The sequence below is a fragment of the Orbicella faveolata genome, unplaced genomic scaffold, assembly GCF_042242905.1.
Source record: "Orbicella faveolata isolate gen_17 unplaced genomic scaffold, um_ofav_v1 contig_35, whole genome shotgun sequence".
In the NCBI taxonomy this organism is placed as follows: Eukaryota; Metazoa; Cnidaria; class Anthozoa; order Scleractinia; family Merulinidae; genus Orbicella; species Orbicella faveolata.
In genome coordinates, this window is record NW_028301564.1 from 14,298,077 (window position 1) to 14,321,436 (window position 23,360).

The following is a 23,360-nucleotide window of genomic DNA, read 5'->3' on the forward strand; positions in this document are numbered from 1 at the left end:
TTTGCAAGATTACAGATCGCGCGAAAAGCAGAGAAATACAGTATACGTACTCCTAAAAACTCCAAAACGTTGTGGCCAAGTGCCAATTATATGCAAACACCCTCAAAAAGTGTTACTCTTTCCAGGCGAGCTAAATTCATTTATGCCCGAGCTAAATTATGCCGTAAATATAAATTAAGTCTCGGCAGAAGCATGAGCTTCTGGTCTCGGCTAGTGACCAAGTAAAATTTATTGCTTTCGTGCGAAAGACCGAAAAAGCTTAAGCTAAACGTGACCGCCGAGAAATCACGTAATTCCCGAAAAATCTCCATCATTATTTTGAATCCTCTTGGGGAAATCGGAATAATAAGTATATACGTGGCCGTCATGTGCCAACGACTTCCGGCAGCACGAACAAAGGATATCGATGACGTCGCCCGTTGGACTTTGCGCTATCGTTATGGTAACAAACGTTATTTCCCAGCATGCTGCACAAGTATTCTTCCTTTTCAACACTCTTCTGAAACGGAGTGAGTAGAGTGTAACGATAAGCTACGGTACTCACTCAAAACACGCCATTCCACGCAAGAAAATCCATCATTCAAACAGCAATATATTTTTAAGCCTTTCGTCCGCCGAAGAATCCGTTTTCCACGAATTGTAGTGCAACCTGAACGGCTTTATTAAACTACGTTTGGTCGATTCATTGCGACACGCCCGCTCCACGATCGCCATATTGTTGATTTTATTTCACAACTTTGCAGTCACTAAACCGCAAGACAGATACAGGGAGTTAATTTTTCGCCCAGAAGTGAGAGAAAACCGTTCTGTTTGGAAATCTACGAAACTAGCAATGGCAAGATAGCAGTGTTCACGATATCTGGATCTGCGTGGTGGAGAGATCGTTAAAGGAAACTTCGAGAGTTTCCGCGCTTTACTTTCGTTGGCGTGGTTAACCGACTAGCTGCTTCAAACAAGATAAACATTTCAAATAATAACTTGGGTGATATCCACCATGACTGGGCGGACTGGAAAACATTTTAGAGGGGATAAGGACCTCATCATTCACGACAAAACTGGAAGGGTAATTTATTTGCATTTGTTGGAGTGACCTCCCGTGTTCCTTACTGTATACAAAGTTGTAGGATCTTTCCGCGTTGCTTTGTAAATCTTTCTAATCTCGGCTGTCGGTTTTACACTGTATACATCTACTTTTATTTGCAGATTTTGATTTCTTGGAACCGCTTCGCAAGATCTCTGAAAGAAGCTTTCGAACTCTATTGGGAAACTAAACAGGTAAGTCGTACTAACTGTTTTAAACATTAGATGATTTGACGATTGGAGTAGTTTGTGCAAATCGGCGCTCCCTCTTTCTCTGTGTTGTGTGCATACAAATCCCACTAGATTTCTGCTGGTACATTTGTTTGATTCCTTGTCTCACTGAAAACGAGATGATCATTTCCGTGGTACATTTCTATTCTTTTCAATCGGGTTCGTTCGCTGGTATTTGCTTGTTTTTAGCTCTTCTTTCTGATGCTACTGAAGCGTGGAATTAATTCAGGCGTTTCCTGAATAATTGATTACAGAAGCTCACATATTTTCCTGGTTTACACAGTTCCCAAAGCTCAATAATAATTCGTTCAGTCTTGGCTAAAAAGTTTCTTTCCGTCTATGCATGCTTCTCGAAAGTTGTGTTTCGCAATAATAGAAGTTGCGTACAGAGCATGTGAAGATGGCCGCGGGCAGCACGTTTCACTCGTACAAATAAACTAAGCAATCTCTTTGATATTTTTATGAACCGCTGCGGTTAGGTAAAATATTCAAGGTTGAGCATTTTCGGCCTTTTGAAGTGTTTTGGCTTCGTCTCGTGTAAGGAATTCATCTAGCGAGTTATCCTTTGCAGAATTGAACGTGCTGTCCATGTGAAGCTACGAGTGTGTGCACTACAGAGGTCACGCCATAATATCAATTTAACGTTTATTCCCCGTAAATCCATTTAGCTCGCCATAGAGTTCCAATTTAAGTCGTTTCATTGTCCAAGTGGTTGTAATATAGGCCGCTTCTTGGGCTGATAAGCTGGCAACTTAAATTTTGCAAAATACACGTGAATAAGCGTGGGCACGAGGCATTGCCTTGTCATTTGATATTTTATATAAAACCCAACAGTCTCTCCACTGTTTGTTTGTTGTTTTTTTTTTCTTATTAAAAAAGCTATCGTGTTCTTATTTCTTAACAACAATAACAACTTTATTCCCATGTTTGAACAAAACGCTGGAATTTAGGCTGATTTTTTGTATTATTATTTTTGTATTTTTTATTTGCACACTTCCCCCTCTGACCAACCCCTCTATGTAGGGCACCTTTGGCGGCGCAGGGTCTGTCAGGAAATTTTTTCAAATTTTAAACCACTTGGAAGCAAACTTGAAAGGTGCGGACAACAAAACACTAGGTTTTGTTTTGACACTTAGTATCGTTTTTGTTTGTAGTTGTTTATTCTAGGAGGGTACTTGATAGAGGACAAAAAAGACAATTTACTTGTAGTTATAGGCTTACTTTTTCCCCTTAGATCTCTACCAAGGTTTTAGAGTTTCTTGTGTGACTGGTTTACACGTGGAAGTCTACATGTACTAACACAAGAAATTCATATTGTTTTTTTCATATAGGCCGAGCTAACCTCCTGGTTTGAGGAACTACCAAGAAAGATAAAAAAGATTCCTTTCAAGGATACAGCCCTTGCTGCTATTCCATTTCTAGCGTATCTCCTAGTTTATTCAAATTATTCTCTTCTTCGGAGAATTATAGGACTTGGAAAAGTGACTAAACCTAATCATACATTCCTGCCATGGATGGAGGTGTTAGTTTTTCACTGTTTCCCTCATCAGATGCTAGCAAAATTTGCACATCCTGTCCTGGACTGTATCGCTGCTGTACCATATTTATTTCACTTTGGCCTTCCATTCCTGTTTATATTTTTCAAAGTGGCAAGCAATCGCAGCATTCATGGAGTATTTCCTTTCCTTTGGTGTGCTGGCTGGGTGAATCTTGTCGCGACCATAATTCAATTCCTGTTTCCTACAGCGCCACCTTGGTATGTGGACTCTGTTGTGTTCAGTCCGAACGGTGATGTTCTGAAAGCAGGAGCAAATGAAGCTGGATTTCATAGACTTGACGCAGCTCTTGGATTTCCATTCTTTCACGGCATCTATGCTGCTTCTCCGTTACCATTTGGAGCATTTCCTTCACTGCATGTCGCATGGCCTGCCGTGATTTTAGTTAGTGGACCTTGGATAAATGAAAAATTTGCCATGTTTCATGTTGTATGGATCACATGGGCTGCTCTTTATTCAAATCACCACTATGGCGTCGACGCAGTGGGAGGAATATTTTTGGTGTTTCTGGTTAATTTTATGATGCGCAAGGTGTGGTGTCCATTTCCTCTTGAGAATGGCAAGAAGCCATCTTGTCATATATGTAGAAGAATGTCGCCACCTTTACTGCAAGTTTAGCCACGTAGTACTAGTTTGAAATTGTATAATTTTATCAATCAAGGTTAATATGGTAACTTATCATCCCAGAGTGGTATTTTCATTCTCACTCATGGCAGGCAATAAGGTGGCTTTGAATCTTTTTTGTTAAGTGACTTAAGTCATGAAAAGCAAGGTATTATGTTCCTGTTACTGATGTCTTAGTTGTCTATGAGTTGAAAACTGATTATTACAATATTTGGTCAAGAGGAATAGACAATTTTGCAGAGTTTGGTTTCACTTACTGTTTGGTAAAATCTAATAATTATAGAATTTCAAAGTCTAGTTTATTGTAAATGATTATTCACAGAGGTGTTGAATATTGATAGTGTGGTGTGGTTAGATTTGACCAGAGAATCTTTAAGAAAAGATTATATCTTACAGAATTTTTTACCCTAGATAGGTTAAATGCATACTAAGAGAAGATAGTTTTTCAAAAATATTATAATGCTTCACAATACAATATGCCATTGAATTTGATTGCATTCATTCATGCAACACTGATTTGGATAGTGCTTTCAATACATGGAAATTTATTATGAGAGTTAAAATATTTTGATAGTTAGCTTTATTTTTTCGATTATTACTACTGGTCAATAGACAGTTGTTTTGAGTTATCTTGTTTTCTGTTGTGTAAATTTTTTTTTAACAATTGCACTTATCAGTCCCTTAGTGGTGTAATCAATAATATTAATTAATTTGTTGTGAATAATTTTTCCAAGAAAGCAAGCCATGTTTTTGGTGCGGGGGGGGGGGGGGGGGGGGAGAAGGGGTGGGTGATGTGTGTATACTGACCCACATTGGCTGTTAAGTTTCACGGGAGAGAATTAAATTCTTGGATAATAGTCAGTGACCATTCTGAGTTTCTTCACATGGGTTTGTGCTGTCTCCTCAGATAGCCATTATGTGTTTTCTACAAAACTTGTCGTAAATTCATGATACTATGTCACCAATATAATATGTCACCACTCCTTAAAACTACAACATTTAGTTCACACAGGTAAACAGTTTCAGAAGTAGATACTCATGTATATTTTACTGGCGTATTGGTTTAAATGTGATTTGATGTGGACAGTCATGGATTTGATTTACAGTGATAGTAAAAATGTGTAGAACGAGAATGTTGCTTGTGCTATCGCACTATTTGTCAACTTGCTTTTTTCGATCTTTATGTGTATCACTTCTCATTACTAGCATAGTGAATTTACAGCAGTAATAGCAATTTCGTTCAAACAATTTGAATTTAGATCAAGATTTTGTGAAGAAAATTTTATATGAAATAAGAACTCACTGGGTTGGTCTCAGTAAGTGTTCCACATTTATTTAAGCCAGGCAAATAAATTCAACCAACATTCAACTCTCAGGCCCATAAATAGGCCCCCACTAGAGAAGTAGGAAGAGAGAAGGGGGCCTCTTGCCATTTCACACGCTCGCTTTGTCTTGTTCTCATTGCCCCAACCCCCACCCCTGTGAGATGTAAGGCTAAGCCATATGCCCTATGTATAACCCATGCCCTTCTCACCTACAGCTGTGCAGGAGAACGTTTTAATTTGCTATGGTAATGAATGAGTTGGTGCTGGGAGGGGGATCAATTGGGATTGAAAGTGTTTGCCAGGATAGGGATGGCCTGGCTGCAGCCTAATCTCTATCTCCTTCCTAGAACTTATTTTGGTAACCCATCCAAATTTAATGTGTGGGGGGGAGGGGGTGGGGCACAGCAGTCCCACTCTGTGCACTAAAATCATCATTTGTCGGAACATTTTGTCCTCGTATTTTACTCGGACATGCCGTCGCTACTGGTCACCCAAACTGAGTGGCCATGGGATCGAAATGAATGAGTACCGGGGTCGCGCGGCCTTTCTCGTCCCAGTCCATCTCGTACTCTCCTCCCCTTGCTAGTACACTGTGGGAGGGTCTGTGCATGTAAATAAGACCCCAACTTACAACGTTAAGACGGCGGCGTAATTTCGCGACACTTAGAAATTTTTTAACTATCAACGAATTTTTGTAAGTAACCACCCAGTATCGAACCCGAAACCTGTTTCCTAACATCCCTCTTCTACCACTACACTACCAGGTTGATCCGCCAAATCTCCGTAAAATTTAATTATAAAACGTGACTTTCTTGAATATTAATGATAAAGATGCCCCAACCATCAAATAAAAGCTAACCGCAAGCAAACCAGAGTGAATATGAAAATTCAAGCATTTGACGAGTGCGTTTTACTCAATCAACAAATTAAAACCTGTTGCTACCTTGTCCACGCCTACACTAAAGCAGATATGGCATTGTCCATTCTGAAAGGCTTGGTTACCAATGATGGCATCGACCGTTTACGGAACGGAAATCAGCGACGACGGCCCTTAACTGAGCAGTGTTATTTCCTTCATCCTCCATCGAGGACATAAATACATTTGTGAATAAACCGGCTATTCGGATCAGCTATCGACTGCGCATTCAAAGTAAGTGCACGCCTGCAATTTTTTCAGGCATCAAAAAGGCTAATATTTAAGACATACCAGTCGAATCAGTCGCAAATAAATAATGCAGTAAATAAGCTCGGTGACACTTTCATTAGCAGCAACAATTTTCCTTTTGAAACGGGAACTTGTTCATCTAACATTTAAACGTTTTTAATCTGGCCTAATTTTCTGTTACTGCCACTTTACCAATTGAAACGACCGTATCGCCCGTTTCGCCGGCACTACTTTAAAACTGGCGGAGGTGAACAAACAAACCCTGAGGCGAGGCGATGTTTGTTTCGTTTCTAGTTTTAAATGTTATTGTAGATAAGAAAACTGGATAAAATAAAATACGTGTCCATAACTCAAAATTGTGCTAGGCCATTAGTGATGCAAGGTTTTCCATGTTGTCAGTTGCTAAATAAAAAAAAACTTCTCCTCTCAAGAAAATTCGCTACATAAGAGGTTAAAAGTGTATCAAAGCAAGAGGCCTGTAAAATCAAAAAGTCAATTTGCAAGAGGCGGTTAACTCGGGAAGAAAAAAACTGATATCCTCATTCGATTCCGGAAATGATGAAAGCGACATTAAGGTAAGTTAATGTATACAAACTTCTCTATAATGAAACGCTTCCCGACTGAAGCCATACACAGTAAATTGTGTTTTCTTTGTGTGCAGAGGAAAAAGGCCGCAAACGAGACCGTATTGATAGTTGAGCATTCCCCTTTTTTACAAAATGACAAGAGTTACTTATGTGGCGGAATTGAACCTCTTCGATTGATTATTTATTTTTCGAGAGAGAAGAAAGAACGGAGCCTACTCTTATTTTTTCTCCAAGCAAGGAGCGATAGAAGCCACACCCAATATTACGAGGTCACTGTGCAATTTTTTCTCCGTGAATTTGATTTTGTCAGCAACTTGACAAAATTGAGCTTGGATACCGAAAATGAGCAGCTTTTCGGCTGCGGTTTTGTTCACTGCCTTTCATTTGCTTTACATCATCTGTCAGCATTTGCAACTGTTGATTGCTCATGAAGGAGACGTGCCGTCTCAAACTACTGGGTGTAGTTATATGTCAAACTACTGCAATTCATCGTGCTTACAAGAACTTGGTGCAAACTTTGGCATTCCCCTGATTACGGTGAATTGTTCCGCGAGGAACTTGAGCGAATTCCCAACACATTTGCCAATAAATACTGGAAAACTTGCACTCGACTTCAACCCGATTCCTAGCTTAAATGTTGAAGAAATGAAAAGGATTCGTTATCTTAAAGAGCTGATGATCGAGGGAAACACCATTACGTTTATCCGCGAAGAAACTTTTCAAAGTAATTTCATTTTGCAAGGGTTGAATATGGGAGGCAACAAACTCCATGATCTTACCTCAGGGGTATTTAAAGGATTGAAAAACTTATTGAAGCTGTACCTTTATCGAAATTGTATTTCTCGATTAAGGAATGGAACTTTTGAAAATCTGATATCACTAATTAATCTTGATTTGAGCGAAAACGACATTCTCGTAATCGACAAAGGAGCATTTGCAGGTCTTCGACACTTAAGATATCTAGACCTGTCGGGAAATAGGCTTGGTAAAATCTTTCAGGTACATTTCAACAAACTTTCGTCATTAACAACATTGGGCCTTGGCTTCAACAAAATATATTTTCTTGAATCTAAATCTTTTTCTGTTTTCTTGCACTTGAAAATCCTGAACCTTGGTCATAATAACTTAACCAGTCTACCAAGGAAGGTTTTTAAACCTCTGAAGGGTTTAACGAATCTTGATCTCAGTAAAAACCCAATAGAGTTTATTCCTTTGGATATTTTTTCCAGTTTGCGCGCTTTGAAATTCCTAAACTTGAGCTCTTCCAGCGTTCGGGTGTTTCATGGTACATATCTCAAAACAATCTTGCCTCGTTTGAAAATTAACGTACAACACACCCCTTTGGACTGTACTTGTGATATGCGGTGGCTCAAAGAATGGTTTCACGACAACACTTCTCAAAACAGCACATTTCTCAACAGTTCTGAAGTGAGATGTAAATATCCTAAAACGCTGAGAGGAAAATCGCTCTTGAGTTTAAACATTACAGACTTCGGCTGTTCGTGTGAATACTGTCAAAGGTCCTCTATGTGCGTTTCTGGCGGGAAAACCTGCAACTGCGCAAACAAGCTGGCGGTGCCCTCATGTTGTGACACCTGTCAATTCAACGACACCAGTAGAGTCGCACCATATGAAATGATATGTTGCTTTTCGCAAGGCAAGTGTTTTTGCTCCAACATGTCTGAGCTTTGTGTGGACAATGCATATCTTACCTATTCCAACCTCAGTGCACAGTGCGCCTGTAAAACCGGTTACCAAGGCAACGGATTTCTCAACTGCTCGGACGTTGATGAGTGTGTGCAAGCGCGTAATGTTTGCCACAGCGATGCTGACTGCATCAACACCGTGGGCTCGTATCGATGTGTTTGCCTTGAGGGTTACCATGGAGACGGAGTGACCTGTCACTCAATCAAGCATCGTAAGACGGTTGCTATCGTTACCACAACACTTTCTCTTGTAATATTTGTTACACTCATTAGCACGCTGATCTTCTGCGTCGCTCCCAAAAGAATTCAACAGATCAAAGAAGCGAAAAAATCTACTGAGAGAAGAAGAAAGAAAAAACAATCAACCAGGCGATATGTGGACTTGCATAAAATTCATGAGCAGGGATTTACTAATACTGCTTGTACACCAGGTAAGAGTTATATTGATCGAGAAAATTATTGCTTTTAATGATTATAGGGAGTCATTTCCCTGGGGTATCTTCTGTGGGAAGCTAGACCACTGCGGATATCCCCTCCCCCATGTTGTTCCTACGACAACTGCCAATGGAAGAACAAAGGAGAGCAGGGCAAGAGCAAAAACTCAGTTCAGAGCAGATGACAACCACATAGGTTAAGTCTAAGTCTGGAAACACTTTACTCTGTTAGTTTAGTCTCTTCTCTGGCGTCAACTGAGCTAAAATAAGGAAAAGAAATATTAATTCACACTAGGCCTTATTATTCCTGTGAGACTGCTGTAAACGGGACCACCAAGACGACGATAACAAGATAAATACAATCACACACCTTTTGTTGCTTTGACAGAGGAAGGCAAGAGAGTGGACGAGTGGGAAATCCCCCGAGAAAAGTTGCACACCTTCAGTGTAATCGGTGAGGGAGCCTTTGGAGTAGTAATGGAAGGGGTTTGGGATTCAGGTAATTACTTGTTGTATTCATCGCTGTTTCACTGGAATAGCAAACAGTGTTGAAAAATAATTAATTGATAACCAGAAATCAATGTTACTGATGTGTAACGTACTGTGAACATCATGGGAAATGTAGCATAACAGAAATTAAATTCACGAACACAGATTAGCTCTTTCCTTTTACCACTTCAGCGAGAACACCAAGTTCGTCTTTTAAAGTAAGCGTCAAGGTAGAAACATCAACTCAGAAAAAATTCCGAGTTCCAGATGGGATTTGAACCCACGACCCTCCGTGATCTAGTCGGATGCTCTAACCACTGAGCTACTGGAGACTCTATGGTGAGCAAGGGTGAAATGTGGGTCTTTGACTGGAACCGCATCGCGCAGTCACACAGCCAAATGATGTCTTGGCGCATATGAATTCACTAACTGCATCGCGCAGTCACATTAAGGCACATCAAAAATGCAACCAACCACCCTCCAAAGTGAGTATTATAAGGAAATTTTCAAGGTAGAACTTTTTGTTTTCTTTCTGGAACTCGGAATTTTTTTCTGAGTTGATGTTTCTACCTTGAAAAAATTTCTACCTTGAAAATTTCCTTATAATACTCACTTTGGAGGGTGGCTGGTTGCATCTTTGATATGCCTTAATGTGACTGCGCGATGCGGTTCCAGTCAAAGACCCACATTTCACCCTTACTCACCATAGAGTCTCCAGTAGCTCAGTGGTTAGAGCATCCGACCAGATCACGGAGGGTCGTGGGTTCAAATCTCATCTGGAACTCGGAATTTTTTTCTGAGTTGATGTTTCTACCTTTAAAAAATTTCTACCTTGAAAATTTCCTTATAATACTAAAGTAAGCGTAGCCATTCAAATACAGACCAGTTATGCATGCGACGTTTTTGGTGTGGTATACCATGGAATATCCCACGAGTCACTTGTATTTCTCAGTATACAAAGGAGCCTTTACCATGACAGAACGTTGCATAACTATTTTATATCATGCCATAGAAAATACAGTGGCCAACACAATCAATGCGACATACGCGCGGCGCATGATGGGAAGGTTTTTGTAATACCGTCGAGGTACAATGGCTTTCATCTATTCTAATTGGCTGTGTTTTCTATGGCATGGTATAAAAGGAGATATTCTGAGACCGACCCAATAAAGAAATGACCACAGCAAAATGTGCTATCTTACTATGTTGTTTTCAGATGAAGGGACCACAAAAGTGGCTGTTAAGACCTTAAAACCCGGTGCGGATCGCCATGACTACAAAGACTTGATGGCGGAACTGTCGATCATGAAACAAGCCGGAAGCCATCCCAACATTGTCAGCCTCCTAGGAGCATGCTCCGTGGAAGGACCGCTGTACTTGGTGATGGAACTGGTTTCTGGCGGGAACCTGTTGGCTTTCCTTAGGAACAGCAGGTGTCAAGATCCTCACTATATAAACATTGCATCGTCACTGAATGAACGAGAATTGTTGAAAATTGCCAAGGACGTGTCCAATGGAATGAATTATCTTAGCACTTTGAGCCTAGTACACCGAGATCTGGCTGCACGAAATGTGTTGCTCACGGAAGATCGAGTAGCAAAGGTGACAGATTTCGGGCTGGCGCGGGATGTACAATTGGAGGGTGTTTACATGAAGACCACGACTGCTGGTAGACTTCCGGTGAAATGGATGGCACCCGAGTCCATACGATTTCATATTTATACCTCCAAATCTGACGTTTGGTCATTCGGAGTGCTGTTATGGGAAATTATCTCGATTGGCGAATGTCCTTACCCAGGAATCCCGGCGCGCCTATTAGCAAGAAAGCTTATGATTGGTTATCGCATGAAGAAGCCCACTCAATGCTCCGATGACGTATACGAGGTGATGAAAGCCTGCTGGCAGATAGACGCGGAAGCGAGGCCCACTTTTGCTGAGTTGGCAAATATTTTACACGAATTTCTTGCACGAACCGGGCGGGCGTATATCAACTTGGGAGGTTCGGGAGTTCAGTTGGAACAGGTTCGGGCAAATTCTGACGATTTGATGTGCGAGATCAAAGATGACGAATGTAGTGTGACCGACAGCTTAGACGGTCTGGATTCTGTGCAGATTCAAAATGTTGTGGCAGAAGAACTCATGAGCACGTCATTGTCCAAATTTGAGACAAAATCGCCTAAATATGTTACAACTAAGTTATAAATACTTAAACTAGTAAGAAGAGATCTGTTTTTAGTTTGCGCGTTAATTAGATGTGGCACGTGTTTAATTTAACAACGTTTTCTCTTGTAGTGAACTTGTCATTCATCCCATTCAGCCTTTAAATCTGATGTATTGGTCGCAATATTCCTAGGTATTCAATGATGCGTGACTCGTAAAGTACACCTGAAATATGCTAATAGATTATTAGATTTTTGTAATTTTAATTGCATATTCCAGTTGCACGTCGCGTTTTGCTTGCGCCTAGAGTACTCTGGGATTCTATGGCGTTACGATTACTTATTCGATTTAGAATAGTTAAGAACATTTTTGCTGTGGCGCAGTGAAGATATAACCATTTATTACCTCCGTTGCACTGGCTTGACTGCTACAAGATGGTGGGATTTCAAGCTGCTTTGCCACAAAAAGAGTTATCAATTCGAAAATGGGCTTAGGGGTCACCGACCATTTACTAGGATAAACTGCAGGCAAAGTTGATATAACCGGTTACCAGTCCTTGACTTGTTTATATTTCTTCCTAAGTGCGCACGCTCGCTGCATGTTGTAGTCTGAAAGTGTGACCAATCCCATTCCCAGACCCCCCAATTCGGTCAGCGGTGACCGAACGCTCGACGCTCTCGACGAACCAGAAAATCTTGGTTCTAGTCTGATTGCGCGCATGCGTTCAATTTCAATAAGGGTTTCTAAGCATCCGTAAAGAGAGTAACAGCTGGGAATTGTGCTGGCTCACCTTAAGTCCTAGAGGTCTCGAGTTCGTTGTGCTGGCCAAAAGGATCGCTGGCTCTGGGAACAAATTTGCGTCGCAGTTAGACTTGATTTATGTGCGCAGTGAGGATGCGCAGAAAAAATAATCTCGGATATCTTTAATAGTGAACTATAAAACAGCTAGGCATTCGTTACAGGAAGGCGTTAGAGGGAAAACGAGTGGAGAATAAATACTTCAGACGTCTCTGGTTCTCATTCTTGTGGCTAATTTTATTGCCTGAAATAATAATGAATTAAAAATGAAACCATAAAATAAGAACAAGGCAAGCGGAGGTCTGTTGTAGAAAAGATCCGGCGTCACATGCCAATGTAGTCTGTCGTTTTATTATCTTCTCAGGACTCCAATTAGATATTTGTACATGCTAATTCAAAAGAAAAAGAACCACTCTGATTAACTAACCTACCATTGTTTGGTTCATTTAAAAATCAAATTATGAGCCTTATTTTAAATTATTCATTTACATTCTAAAACTGTTCAATACTTAACTATGGTACAAAATTGGCACATTTCTTAGCAAAAGTTATATAGGTAAGCAAACGTAACCGTATATGTACTAATTACAACACTACGAAACAAAGCAAAATACGTGTTTTTTTAAAAACAAATACTATCTACATTATATCTGAACATAGATCATTGCTCGCCCTATTACAGCCTTATTCTCTCGTGGCTTAGTGCCACACCTCGTGTAATAAACATGAATCATCGCCAAGCGTTATTAACAACAGATTACAAGGTCAAACAGGGGTTGTCTGCTCATGCGCGTCATCAAGCAGCTCTTCCTCAGGCCCTACTCGCTCCTCACTTAGAGTAATGTTGACGTAAGAACGCGCCGATTCCGACAGCATCTCCGACAAGGTGCAGCAAATTTCAGAGAAAGTCGGTCTTTCTTTCGCATCCACCTGCCAGCAGGTCTTCATTAAGTCATAGAGCTCGTCGGAGCAGTGTGCTGGTTTAGACATACGATATCCACAGAGGAGTTTCGTAAGGAGGAGATTAACGGGGACACAGGGATACGGGGATCCCCCGATCGTGATAATCTCCCATAAGAGGACTCCAAATGACCACACATCCGAGCGGGTCGTGTAGATCTGATCTTGAATAGACTCTGGGGCCATCCACTTGATGGGAACCCGTCCCCCACCACTCTTCACATATTGTCCATCCCCATAAATATCTCTCGCCAACCCAAAATCCGCCACTTTAGCCTCGTATTCTTCCGTTAGAAGAATATTCCTGGCAGCAAGATCACGATGGACGAACTTCTTTTCAGCAATGTGGTGCATCCCACGAGCGCAGTCCAGCGCGATCTTGAGTAGATCACGTGAACTCAGCGTGGAGATGATGTTGACGTAGGTTTCATCATCTGGGCGGCTGGCCCGCAGATAGTCTAGTAAATTACCACCTGACACGTATTCGGTAATGATGTACAGCGGTCCTGGCGTGGTGCACGTGCCCATTAGGCTGACGACATGCGGATGTTGACCAATTTCTTTCATCATCTCCATCTCTTGAAGCAGATCCTTGTAATCAAAACGATCCGCATGCTCTTTGATCGTCTTCACGGCGACCTTGATTGGCCCATCATCTGCGATGGTCATAAAATTGTGATCAGTACTGACAGATGTAAGGAGATGTTATAAGGCTAGCTCCGTGAGCGCACAAGCTGAATTAAATCCTGCGTTATGATTGGCTACCCCAGTGGGCAAGATGACGCTATTTTGAGTGCTCGAGATCACCTGCTGCGCCCCGCAAGAAAATGGTGTTCTTTCTCCATGTAATAAATCCTTTATTAACCAAGCCTGTTCGGTAAAGATGGCTGGATGTTTGCCTCGTTCTTTTTTTGCGTGTTTATGGACCTTGACTCTGTATCGGTCCATAAATACGCAAAAAAAAGACTTTTGCCAATGTCCAGCAATCTCCTCCTCACTCTTGGTCAATAACCCATTTATTTTCTTTTTAGAATTTTACTGACCTAATTACTGACCAGAGTTAACCAACCATTCACCTTTTCTATACCGAAATGGTCAAATTCTATCCCTAAGCACGTTCCCTCCCTGGGCATCAACCATACATCGACAACCATAGATGTACTCACCTGTCATTAGGGTACCCTCTAGTACCATACCAAATTGTCCCTCGCCTATTTTCTGGCCAGTCATGAGACGATCACGTGGAATCTCCCATTCATCAGTGTAATCAACAGCACAGCTCGTGAAAGATCCTGCGAAAAATTACCTCCTGTCAGTGATTTCATTGTCTTACTCGAGTATATACTGGTCTTACAAGCGGCTTAGCTCGAAAAAGTCAGATAACAGGCAGCTAGCTGATTCTTTGGCCATGCGCGCGCCATGAAGAAACAGTACATAGGTCCGCAATGCGTACATATATGTGTCCTTACTACTTGTCTGTATGGAGGATAATGTAACGAAAATGCCGATTGATAATTCGTTGTAAATGTATGGAATTGTCTTCATCCTCCTTGTTAAAAACAGCTAATGTCGTAATACATTGTTGGCTCTTTGGATCCAGTAAAAATGATAGAACGTATCGGTTCTCCTACATACAAGACGCAAGTTTGGAAACTATAACTTTTCACATTGAACACAAACAATAGCCTTTCATTACCGAGCTCCAACAGATCTCTGTTCCCTCTGGACTCAGCTCCTCCGCTGTGTGTACGAGTCCTCATTCCAGTCAAATCCTCGAGCCCACGAACATATTGAGTATTGCTGTTCCTTTTCTGTTTCCTCTTTCTTCGCATCAAGCAGTATAGCACCGCAGCAATGATCACCAACAGGGCTAAGCTGACAACGAGAGCCACAGCAATAACAATGATATTTTGTGATTTACCGCCAGCTGTGCTGTCTGCTGCAGATGGTGTAGAGACTGGGAAGGTCTCAAACGTTTTCTCGCTGCTGTATCTGCTTGTGTTATAAATGGAAAAGGCACCTATACAAAAACAGCGTAGTTATTCTCATCTTCACGGTCATGACATCATCAACAATAATGAAATAATTTAAACATTATTGTTTTCAACACTGTGAACGGCATTATCAACAAAAAGTTAGCCGTCGATCAATATTAAAATTATTTTGTAGTCTAATACTTGCTTATGACCGCAGATATTCTAAACAAAAGATTGAACAGCTTTGAATTCATATCAAATCAGTGAAACTCGTCACACTGATAGAACTTTCCCATCTAATTTATCTTCAAAAACTTCCATATTTTGACTGAGCATGCAGTTACAGGCCACGTCCATACTACGCCAGAGAAATTTGAAAACGGAGGTTTCACTTTGAAAAAGCATCAAATGCTTTCCGTCAACACTACGCTGGAGAAATTCAGTGAAAACTCTCATTTTGGGTTTGTGCTTAAGGAAAACTCAGGTAGGGAAATCGCCTCATTATCGTCACCTCGAAAAGCCCCGTTTTCGAAAAAACGCAATGCCGGCGTTTTTAAATTCCTCCGGTTTGAAGAGCGTTTTCAAAAAGCTCCGTTTTCGTGATGGGTTAGTGTGGACGGTGGGCCTAACCGTAGAAATAAAGCTGCGTTTTCAAATTTCTCCGGCGTAGTGTGAACAGGGCCATAGAAACTCTGCCTAGAAACCCACCCACGCGAACTAAGTAAGTTGAATCAGGGATCAAGTCTTTCAAATATGTCTTTGTTTTGTCAGGCTGTAGTGCTTTTATCTCCCACTCCGTGCCATGAATCCCAAATCCTTTGTACTCCACTCTAAGCTCTCTTACTATGGACGTGTTAACAACATTCCATGTTACAGATACTTTCGTGGGATTAATCTCTGTTACGCTGACGTCTGTTGGCTTGTCTGGTACAGGATAACACGTGACACCGTCCCCCGTGAAGCCCGTGGCACATGTGCAAGTATATGAGCCTTACATGGAGAAAAACAAAAAGGTAACGATTATTATCGTTGTACTGTCCAAATTCGGGCATTCAGTACCGCCAGGAGCCATAATCGGGGACGGAGACCGTAAGTCTCGGGATTCGCGCGCACCTATAATATGGGACAATTTTTCTATTTTTAGAACAAATTGCCCCATCCTGAGGTCATATATCCGCGCGGATTCACGCACATGTCAGGGACTCTCGCGTGGATGTTGTCACGTTGCGTGATCAAATGGTGAGAGTTAGAGATTCTCTTGCGTATTTTTCACAGCGATGGCAGGGAATAAGGCAGGGAATACGAACCAGGGCGCTTATATGTAGTTTAATGCTCTGAGCTAACGGAAAAGGTGGTTTTTTCAGGGTCGAAAACAAGACTTCAATCTCGCGCTGGGAATGAATAATAAGATCTGCTCACGCTAGTTGTAAGCTCACGCGTATGCTTAAGAATATAGCAAGAAAACTCTCTACTCTGGTATCGAGTTAATTTGTGAGTTTCTCAGGCAATGTTTAATCATAACCAAAACCTGTTTTGATGGTTTCTTATTGTCTCTGCTTGTTTGGTGAGTTTGCAAAGGTTTTTGAAAGGAAAGTCTGACGCGTACAATTAGCTCATTTGCATAGTGCAGCTCGTGCACTTTCAAGTCCGAGTCTTGACAAAGATTTCTTTCGTTATCTTTTGTGTTGAGATGCTGCAACAAATTTCACGAATGCAAAAAAGGCTACTAACATCATGTGTGTTTCTTCAACATAAGCATAGTGAAGTTTTACACTGCGAAAATGAAAATAGACAAGCTTAAGGAGTTTTTATAACTCGATCAACAAAATCGAAATCGTTATTGCAAGTTGATTAAAGAAAGCGTCATCGTAACTTTGCTGATTGTTTCTGCTTTATTTACATATTTTCAGCTTAGCTTATAATATGTTCTCAAACATTTATCAATCTTAAACATATTTAAAAACTATAGAGCTATTGTTTGAGTTCGATGCACGCTTTCACACGAAAGTGCGGCGGAAGTACAATTTGTCATGTTTACTGACTGTACAAAACACGCATCGGCGGGCGCTCTCATTCATCGACAACAGAGAATTTACTGGATTTTTACACGAATAAAACTGAGCAGTATCTACGGACGTAAAGTTATTAAGCCTCGATGCAACATCAAGCGTTGCTTACAATTCAAGCGAAACTCAAACTAGCAATTATGTTGTTTTACTTTTCGGTCGCGATAGACTGACAAGCGTGTGGCAAGAGGAGCTATGAAACTATGAAATCCTGAAGCTCTGCTATATCTAAATATATCCAGCTAGTTTTTTGCTGTGTAATGGAAAAGCTGTTAATCTTCAACATATGTGGAATTTAAAGTGGAGTAATGTACAGCTCATGTAAAAGAAGTATCAGCCGGTCGGAACACAACTTGGTCAGCGATATATATAAGCTTACAGCGGAACATACCTAAATTCGACACCGTCTTACTTCACTCAAACTGGAGCAGCTTACGACGAAAATACTTAAGCAAAACTTCAACAGACGTAAACGCGTTGAGTTGTGCGGCAAAAACATGAAACATTTCGGGAATTTCGGACGCCTTTTCCCCCGCGCGACATCCGCAAAAATCCTCGCAGCATGCACGCGCGTGTGCCGCAGGTGATGGCGCAATTTGTTCTAAAAATAGAATTATTGTCCCATATCATGGGGACAACCCCAATACTTGAAATGGCGCATGCTTACGCTCTCCGTCCCCGAATATGGCTTCTGGTACCGCATATAAGCATGAATGTGGTGTCGCTGTAAATGAGATACGGTGATGAGAGAAACAAGCTCCGGGTTTCCGAAGAATCAGTCAGTCGTTTAAGCTTCATGTATAACAACCCAATCTGTCTTGGATAGCTTTTGAGCTCGTTTCTCGCGAGAGTGGTAGCTAAGCAACATGATCCATCACGTAATCAAGCTTAGGTCATGACTTCTAAGCGCGCGTAAAGCTTTCTCAATAGACAATACGAAGAAAAAAAACCCTTAAAATTCTTCTCACGAGAATTATTCAAACGCGGAGCTAAAATTTCTAAAATTTCGTTGTATTATGATCGTTGGCCATAAAAAAGAAGGATTAACTAGAAATCAGTTCAGCGTGAAAACCGCTAACTCTTTTTCCAAAGTGGTTGCTACCAGTACGCATTAAATAGATGCAATCTTCTTTGCGATAAAATCTTCTTTGGTTTCTACACCGAGAACTAAAAACCAAAACCAATTGTAGCTCTAAAAGCGACAACGATAATCATAAAATGTTTTATGTAAATGAACAAAAAACAAATAGAGCCGCACGCATATCGGTTCTATAGAGACTGGTGAGTTACAAACTCATTGTAAAGATTAAATGTTTGAATTTGACCCCAATCCAGAAATAAAACTAATGGCATTTACTTCTAGCCTCAGAAAATAATGTTTAAATGAAAAACTCTGCTTCATTGATTAAAAATCTTTCATTTATATGTCGCAATATTGATGTTTGAACCACCGGTGGGTCAGATATTACATAAACGACTAAAACGTCAACGGAAATCTATTATAGTTGACAGTTTAATTGTGCCGGAATAACTGCAACAGTTTCGTACGTTGTGAAGTCAACATAGGGGATTAGTCAAATAAAAGAACCGTACTTGTAAAAACAAAGCCCCAGTGAACAAATTGCTTTCTGCACAGAACTTACGGAGAATAATTAAAACATTTGCTGGCTTAATTTCATATGATTCGAACGAAAGATTGGTCTCTCCTTTGTTCTAAAAAACAGTTCAAATTAAATTCAGCTTAATAATCGCGGTTTAATTTCAGCGCGTTTCGACTCCCCGAAAAAAATATACACCAAAAGCCGCATTGCGAAATGTTTTCCGCAGGGTATTAAAAAATATATATATAAATATAATTAATTCTCCCTTTTCAACGAAGTTTTACGTAAGCAGTTTTCAGTTTGCGCAACAGCAATAAACCTTCAGACGCCAAAAACAAACTCTAAGCAAACACTGAAAGCGCAGAATTTATTTGATTTTAAAACTCTCGCTGATGGCAATACATTTTCGACTACAAAAAATATGTGGGCGAGATGCCGGTCACCTTCCTCCAGTTGAAGTTTAAACATATATAGATCGAGAGCACTATAGAATTACTTAACCATTTTGCGCAATACAGCTTTTTGAATCCACGCAAATGAAACAACAAATTTGTTCGTTTCTTGGCGAATTGCGCAAGTCTGCCTTGTTTCCTGGATGTCAGCACGTTTAAGCGAAAAAACATGACATGCTGATAAAGATTTTGCACCCTCAGGGAAGGAAATGTTTGCGCAGTTGAATAACTTTAACTAGTTATGTACCTACCTTGTGAAGAATATTACATTTCCCTTATCTGATCAGAAAAAAGACATGAAAAGGCACCGAACAGTAGCCAATTTTCCGTTTATGTGAAATCATTGATTAGATATCGCCTTGTAGCAGATTCTTATGAATCAAGGGGATATTAAAATACATTGAACTGCAAGAAGGCCCCAGGGGGGAATTTCCTCTTAAAGAGCACTTTGATAAATCATTTAGGATAGATCCTAAGAGTTTTGGAACAAATACCTGTCAAAAAGGTAACAGAAATATGTAAGGTTTGATTTTCACGGAGGTATAGTGAAATAAAAAAACTAAGCAAGTTTCAAAAGCGATTACGCTGTGGTGACAATGATATTGGTAACTTTCACAAACCCATGTTAAAAATAAAATTTCATAGATAATGATCGTTGTCATTCCTTTGACTGCAACAATGTTTTCTGCATTCTATAAAATTGAAGAAAACCTCGGCCACAACTGACCTGTTCGCGATGAAATCTATCATTTTTAATGGAGCAACTGACGACAAATATACAGGTTCTTTAGACAAGTGGAAATATGACTGTCAGGCAGTCTTCTCAAGATTTGATTTCTGTAGAAATAGCAGCCTGTAGACTAGACAAGAGGTTAAGTAATGAGCACTTGACTCTCTTGATATACAACTTTTTTTATCATCGGGTGGAATAACTGACTATAAACTTGTCTATGCTTTGCTTGGGTACTGTGTGTCATAAGTTAAGACATGGAGTCATTACTGGGTCCGTCAGTCATTTATTACTTAGTTAGTCAGTCAGTCAGTCAATCAATCAATCAGTTGTTCAGTCTGTCATATAGCTGGAAAGTCCTTCCATCTGTCAGTCACTAAGTCAGGCAGTAAATCAGTCAGATGTAAGGTTGCTCTGTTAGTGAGCCAGCCCGCCTGACCATACCATCGGTCGGTCGGTCAGCAGTCAATCAGTTAGTCGAGATCAAGCCAGCCATCTAGCCAGACTGCAATAAGTTATACAGAGAGACAGCCGATGATTCAACCAGCTAATTAGCCAGCCAGTGTGTTGGTCAGTCACTTTGTCATTTAGTCAGTCAGTTAGTCAATCACTCCGTCAGTCAGTCCGTCAACCAGTCAGTCAGTCAGTCAGTCATTTAGTCAGTCACTTAGTCAGGCCGTCCGTCAGTCATTTGGGCAGTGAGTCAGTCAATTGTTCAGTAAGTTTTATAGTCGGGCAGGTATTTATTCGGTCGGCCGGCCAGTCAGCCAGTGAGCCGGTCAGTGAGTCAGTCAGTCAGTCGGCAAGTTAGCCAGTCAAACAGCCAGTGAGTCTATCTAACCATCCGGCTAGCAAGTCAGTCAGAGATCACTCAGTCGTGATCCAGCCAGTCAGTCGTCCGTACGTCAGTCAGTTAGTTAGTCATTCAGCCAGTTAGTCAGACAGTCTATGATCCAGTCAGCCAGTCAGCCAGTCAGCCAGTCAGCGAGTCAGCCGGTCAGCCAGTCAGCCAGTCATCCAGTCATCCAGTCAGTCAGTCAGTCCGTCAGTCGGCAAGTTAGCCAGTCAAACAGTCAGTGATTCTACTTAGCCAGTTAGTCAGCCAGTCAGTCAGTCAGTCCGTTAGTCGGCAAGTTAGCCAGACAAACAGTCAGTGATTCTACTTAGCCAGTTAGTCAGACAGTCTATGATCCGGCCAGCTAGCCAGTCAGTCAGTCATTTGGTCAGTCAGTCAGTCAGTCAGTCAGTCAGTCAGTCAGTCTATTAGTCAGTTTATAGTCATTTTGTCAGGCAGTCATTCCGACAGTCAGTCAGTCACTTATTTACTCATTGATGCACTCGTCTAGAATTAAGTCTCCCCTACCTGGATTATTGTGGCACTTGGCATGTGCATGGCATGGTGTCTGTTCCGTGCATTCATCAATATCTTTACACTTCAACTGGGGTATGGGCGAATTCTGTTCCTCGAACCCTTGATGACACTTACAATAGTGTGATCCCGGCGTGTTCACACAGTCTGCGTGTACTGAACACACTGCTTCTCCCGTTTTGCACTCGTCGATGTCATTGCAGTAAGTTCCATTCCCATCGAATCCTGCTTTACAAACACACCTCAAATGAGATCCGGATTTCTTTATTTCCCCGTCTTTGCTGCATTTTTCTGAAGTAATGCTAAAAGAACAGTTAGCAGCTCTTTGCCTTTGTTGACGAGTTGCGTTTCTCTCGCAGAAGCAGTTCCCGTCAAAACATCTGCAGTTGTTCACAGAGGTGTCCTTTGATTGGCAGGTTTCACTGCAAGATGACCCCACCCAGTTCTCAGAACAGGTACAGTTGGTCGGTACCAGGCTGCACGCTGCATCGTTAGCGCAGGCTGCACAAGAACAGGTGAATGACGACAAATTAGTTGCGGTCAAGTTATTTCCAGAAATGTCACTTGGAACTTGACAAACGGCGCCATTAAACGTCATTTCTGGCTTTCCTGATAGCCATCTTGGAAGCCAACTCAAGTGACAGTCGCAATTCAGGGGATTGTTATGAAGGTAAACTGCAGTAATCTTCGTGAGGTCATTAAAAGAGTTATTTTGAATCGAAGAAATGTTACAGTCTCTTAAATCAATCGTTGTAATGCTTTCCAGCCCAATGAAAGCGTCCGATTCTATAAAATTCATGGCGGAATTTTTACTGATATCAAGAAAATCTAAAAACCTAAGATGCCCAATGGCTTTGGGAATCCTATCCAGGCTATTGTCTCTGAGCATGAGTTTATTAACAAGCGGAGCACAGCTAAATGCATCTCCATCGATTGTTCGTATCTGATTGGAAGCAAGCTCTACTTTCCTCAAAGACATCAAGTTCCCAAGAGCACCGCTATCAATTGCGCGCAGATTATTATAGCTTAATGAAAGATTTTTCAAGTAATCCAATCTGTCGAATGCTCCTTTTTCGAGGACGCTTATTCTGTTTCCTTGAAGGTCAAGTTCTTTAAGGGAAGGCACGGAATCAAACGTACCACGAGAAATTCTCTCGAGTTGATTATGATCCAGTTGAAGAAACTGCAAAGTGTTCAGTCCTCGTAAACTACCTGCGCTAAGATTCACAAGCTTGTTTTCTGAGAGGTCCAGTAAGTTGAGAAAGTGCTGTCGACGGAAGGATCCATTTTCTATTCTATTCAGGGCGTTTTTGTCTAAATATAGACGGTGCAGGTATTGGTATTTTTCTAAGGATGTTGTTTTTAATTCGTGGATGTTGTGAGAACTGATCCTTAGAGTTCCAAGCTCTAACGGCAGTAACTTAGGGATGCTTTTCAACTTGACACCGCTTCGAAAATTGCAGAGCGCAGTGGCATACCATTTCCTTGTTCCATTAAGTGTTAGATATTCAGCGGCACATCTATAGCAGACTGCCGGGCAGTTGTACTGTGGCGGTTCTGGAGATTGACTTGCCGTAAGAGTCACTGAAAAAATAAGGAGACTTGAAAATGCCCTCAAGAGAGTGTAGAGGTTCTCCATTCTGGAAGCAGCAACACAAATCCAAAATGGTCACAAAAATCGGAAAAGCTTCATCCAAAACAACTTGATCGGCGCAGTGCGCGGTCGAACGAAGTGAGAAGAAATAACCTAAGCTCCCTTGATGTTAATCCGCTAAGCCTTTATAGGAAACACAAAACCTTTATACTGCTTAATTGAAAGCGATGAATGATTGACACGCGTCCACTTATTCTCAAAGTTGACAATTTGGTGGTCGCTTTCAAGCTAATTAAAACAGCGGATCTTTTTAATTCAATTTCGTCAACAAAGGTTTATTTTCAGCACATGTAGCTTTACTTTTGATTGTTGGTTGATTGTCCCAATGAAAAGCACGGCCCACCTAGCAAGTTCTCAATTTCGTGAGCATAAATTTGATTGTCATCAGCTTTAATCT

At 41.0% G+C, this 23,360-nt stretch overlaps 2 protein-coding genes and 1 non-coding gene across 3 annotated transcripts; 1 reads left to right on the forward strand and 2 right to left on the reverse strand.

The window, feature by feature from the left end:
* Positions 1-479: 479 nt before the first annotated feature.
* On the forward strand, positions 480-4,352 carry LOC110066962 (uncharacterized). The gene is made up of 3 exons (XM_020774225.2): positions 480-1,063; positions 1,204-1,275; positions 2,643-4,352. Exons 1-3 carry the CDS (start codon positions 995-997, stop codon positions 3,483-3,485), a joined length of 984 nt encoding a protein of 327 aa, XP_020629884.1. The 5' UTR covers positions 480-994; the 3' UTR covers positions 3,486-4,352.
* A 5,104-nt stretch (positions 4,353-9,456) lies between these two features.
* Positions 9,457-9,530, reverse strand: Trnas-aga (transfer RNA serine (anticodon AGA)). Its single transcript has one exon. It is a non-coding gene; the product is annotated as a tRNA-Ser (tRNA).
* A 2,841-nt stretch (positions 9,531-12,371) lies between these two features.
* LOC110066894 (uncharacterized) lies at positions 12,372-23,075 on the reverse strand. Its single transcript, XM_089273206.1, has 5 exons — positions 21,304-23,075; positions 15,800-16,081; positions 14,812-15,135; positions 14,282-14,407; positions 12,372-13,771 (listed from the first exon to the last, which is right to left on the reverse strand). The coding sequence occupies exons 1-5, from the start codon at positions 22,946-22,948 to the stop codon at positions 12,921-12,923; spliced, it is 3,228 nt and encodes a 1,075-aa protein (XP_089129332.1). The 5' UTR covers positions 22,949-23,075; the 3' UTR covers positions 12,372-12,920.
* Positions 23,076-23,360: the final 285 nt, after the last annotated feature.

Coding starts and splice junctions, on each gene's coding strand:
- LOC110066962 (XM_020774225.2), top strand. CDS start 995: ATGACTGGGCGGACTGGAAAACATTTTAGAGGGGATAAGGACCTCATC. Junction 1,064..1,203: donor TTCACGACAAAACTGGAAGG/GTAATTTATTTG, acceptor TTTTATTTGCAG/ATTTTGATTTCTTGGAACCG. Junction 1,276..2,642: donor TCTATTGGGAAACTAAACAG/GTAAGTCGTACT, acceptor TTTTTCATATAG/GCCGAGCTAACCTCCTGGTT.
- LOC110066894 (XM_089273206.1), bottom strand. CDS start 22,948: ATGGAGAACCTCTACACTCTCTTGAGGGCATTTTCAAGTCTCCTTATT. Junction 16,082..21,303: donor CAAGTGCCACAATAATCCAG/GTAGGGGAGACT, acceptor TCTCCATGTAAG/GCTCATATACTTGCACATGT. Junction 14,408..14,811: donor CAGAGATCTGTTGGAGCTCG/GTAATGAAAGGC, acceptor AATTTTTCGCAG/GATCTTTCACGAGCTGTGCT.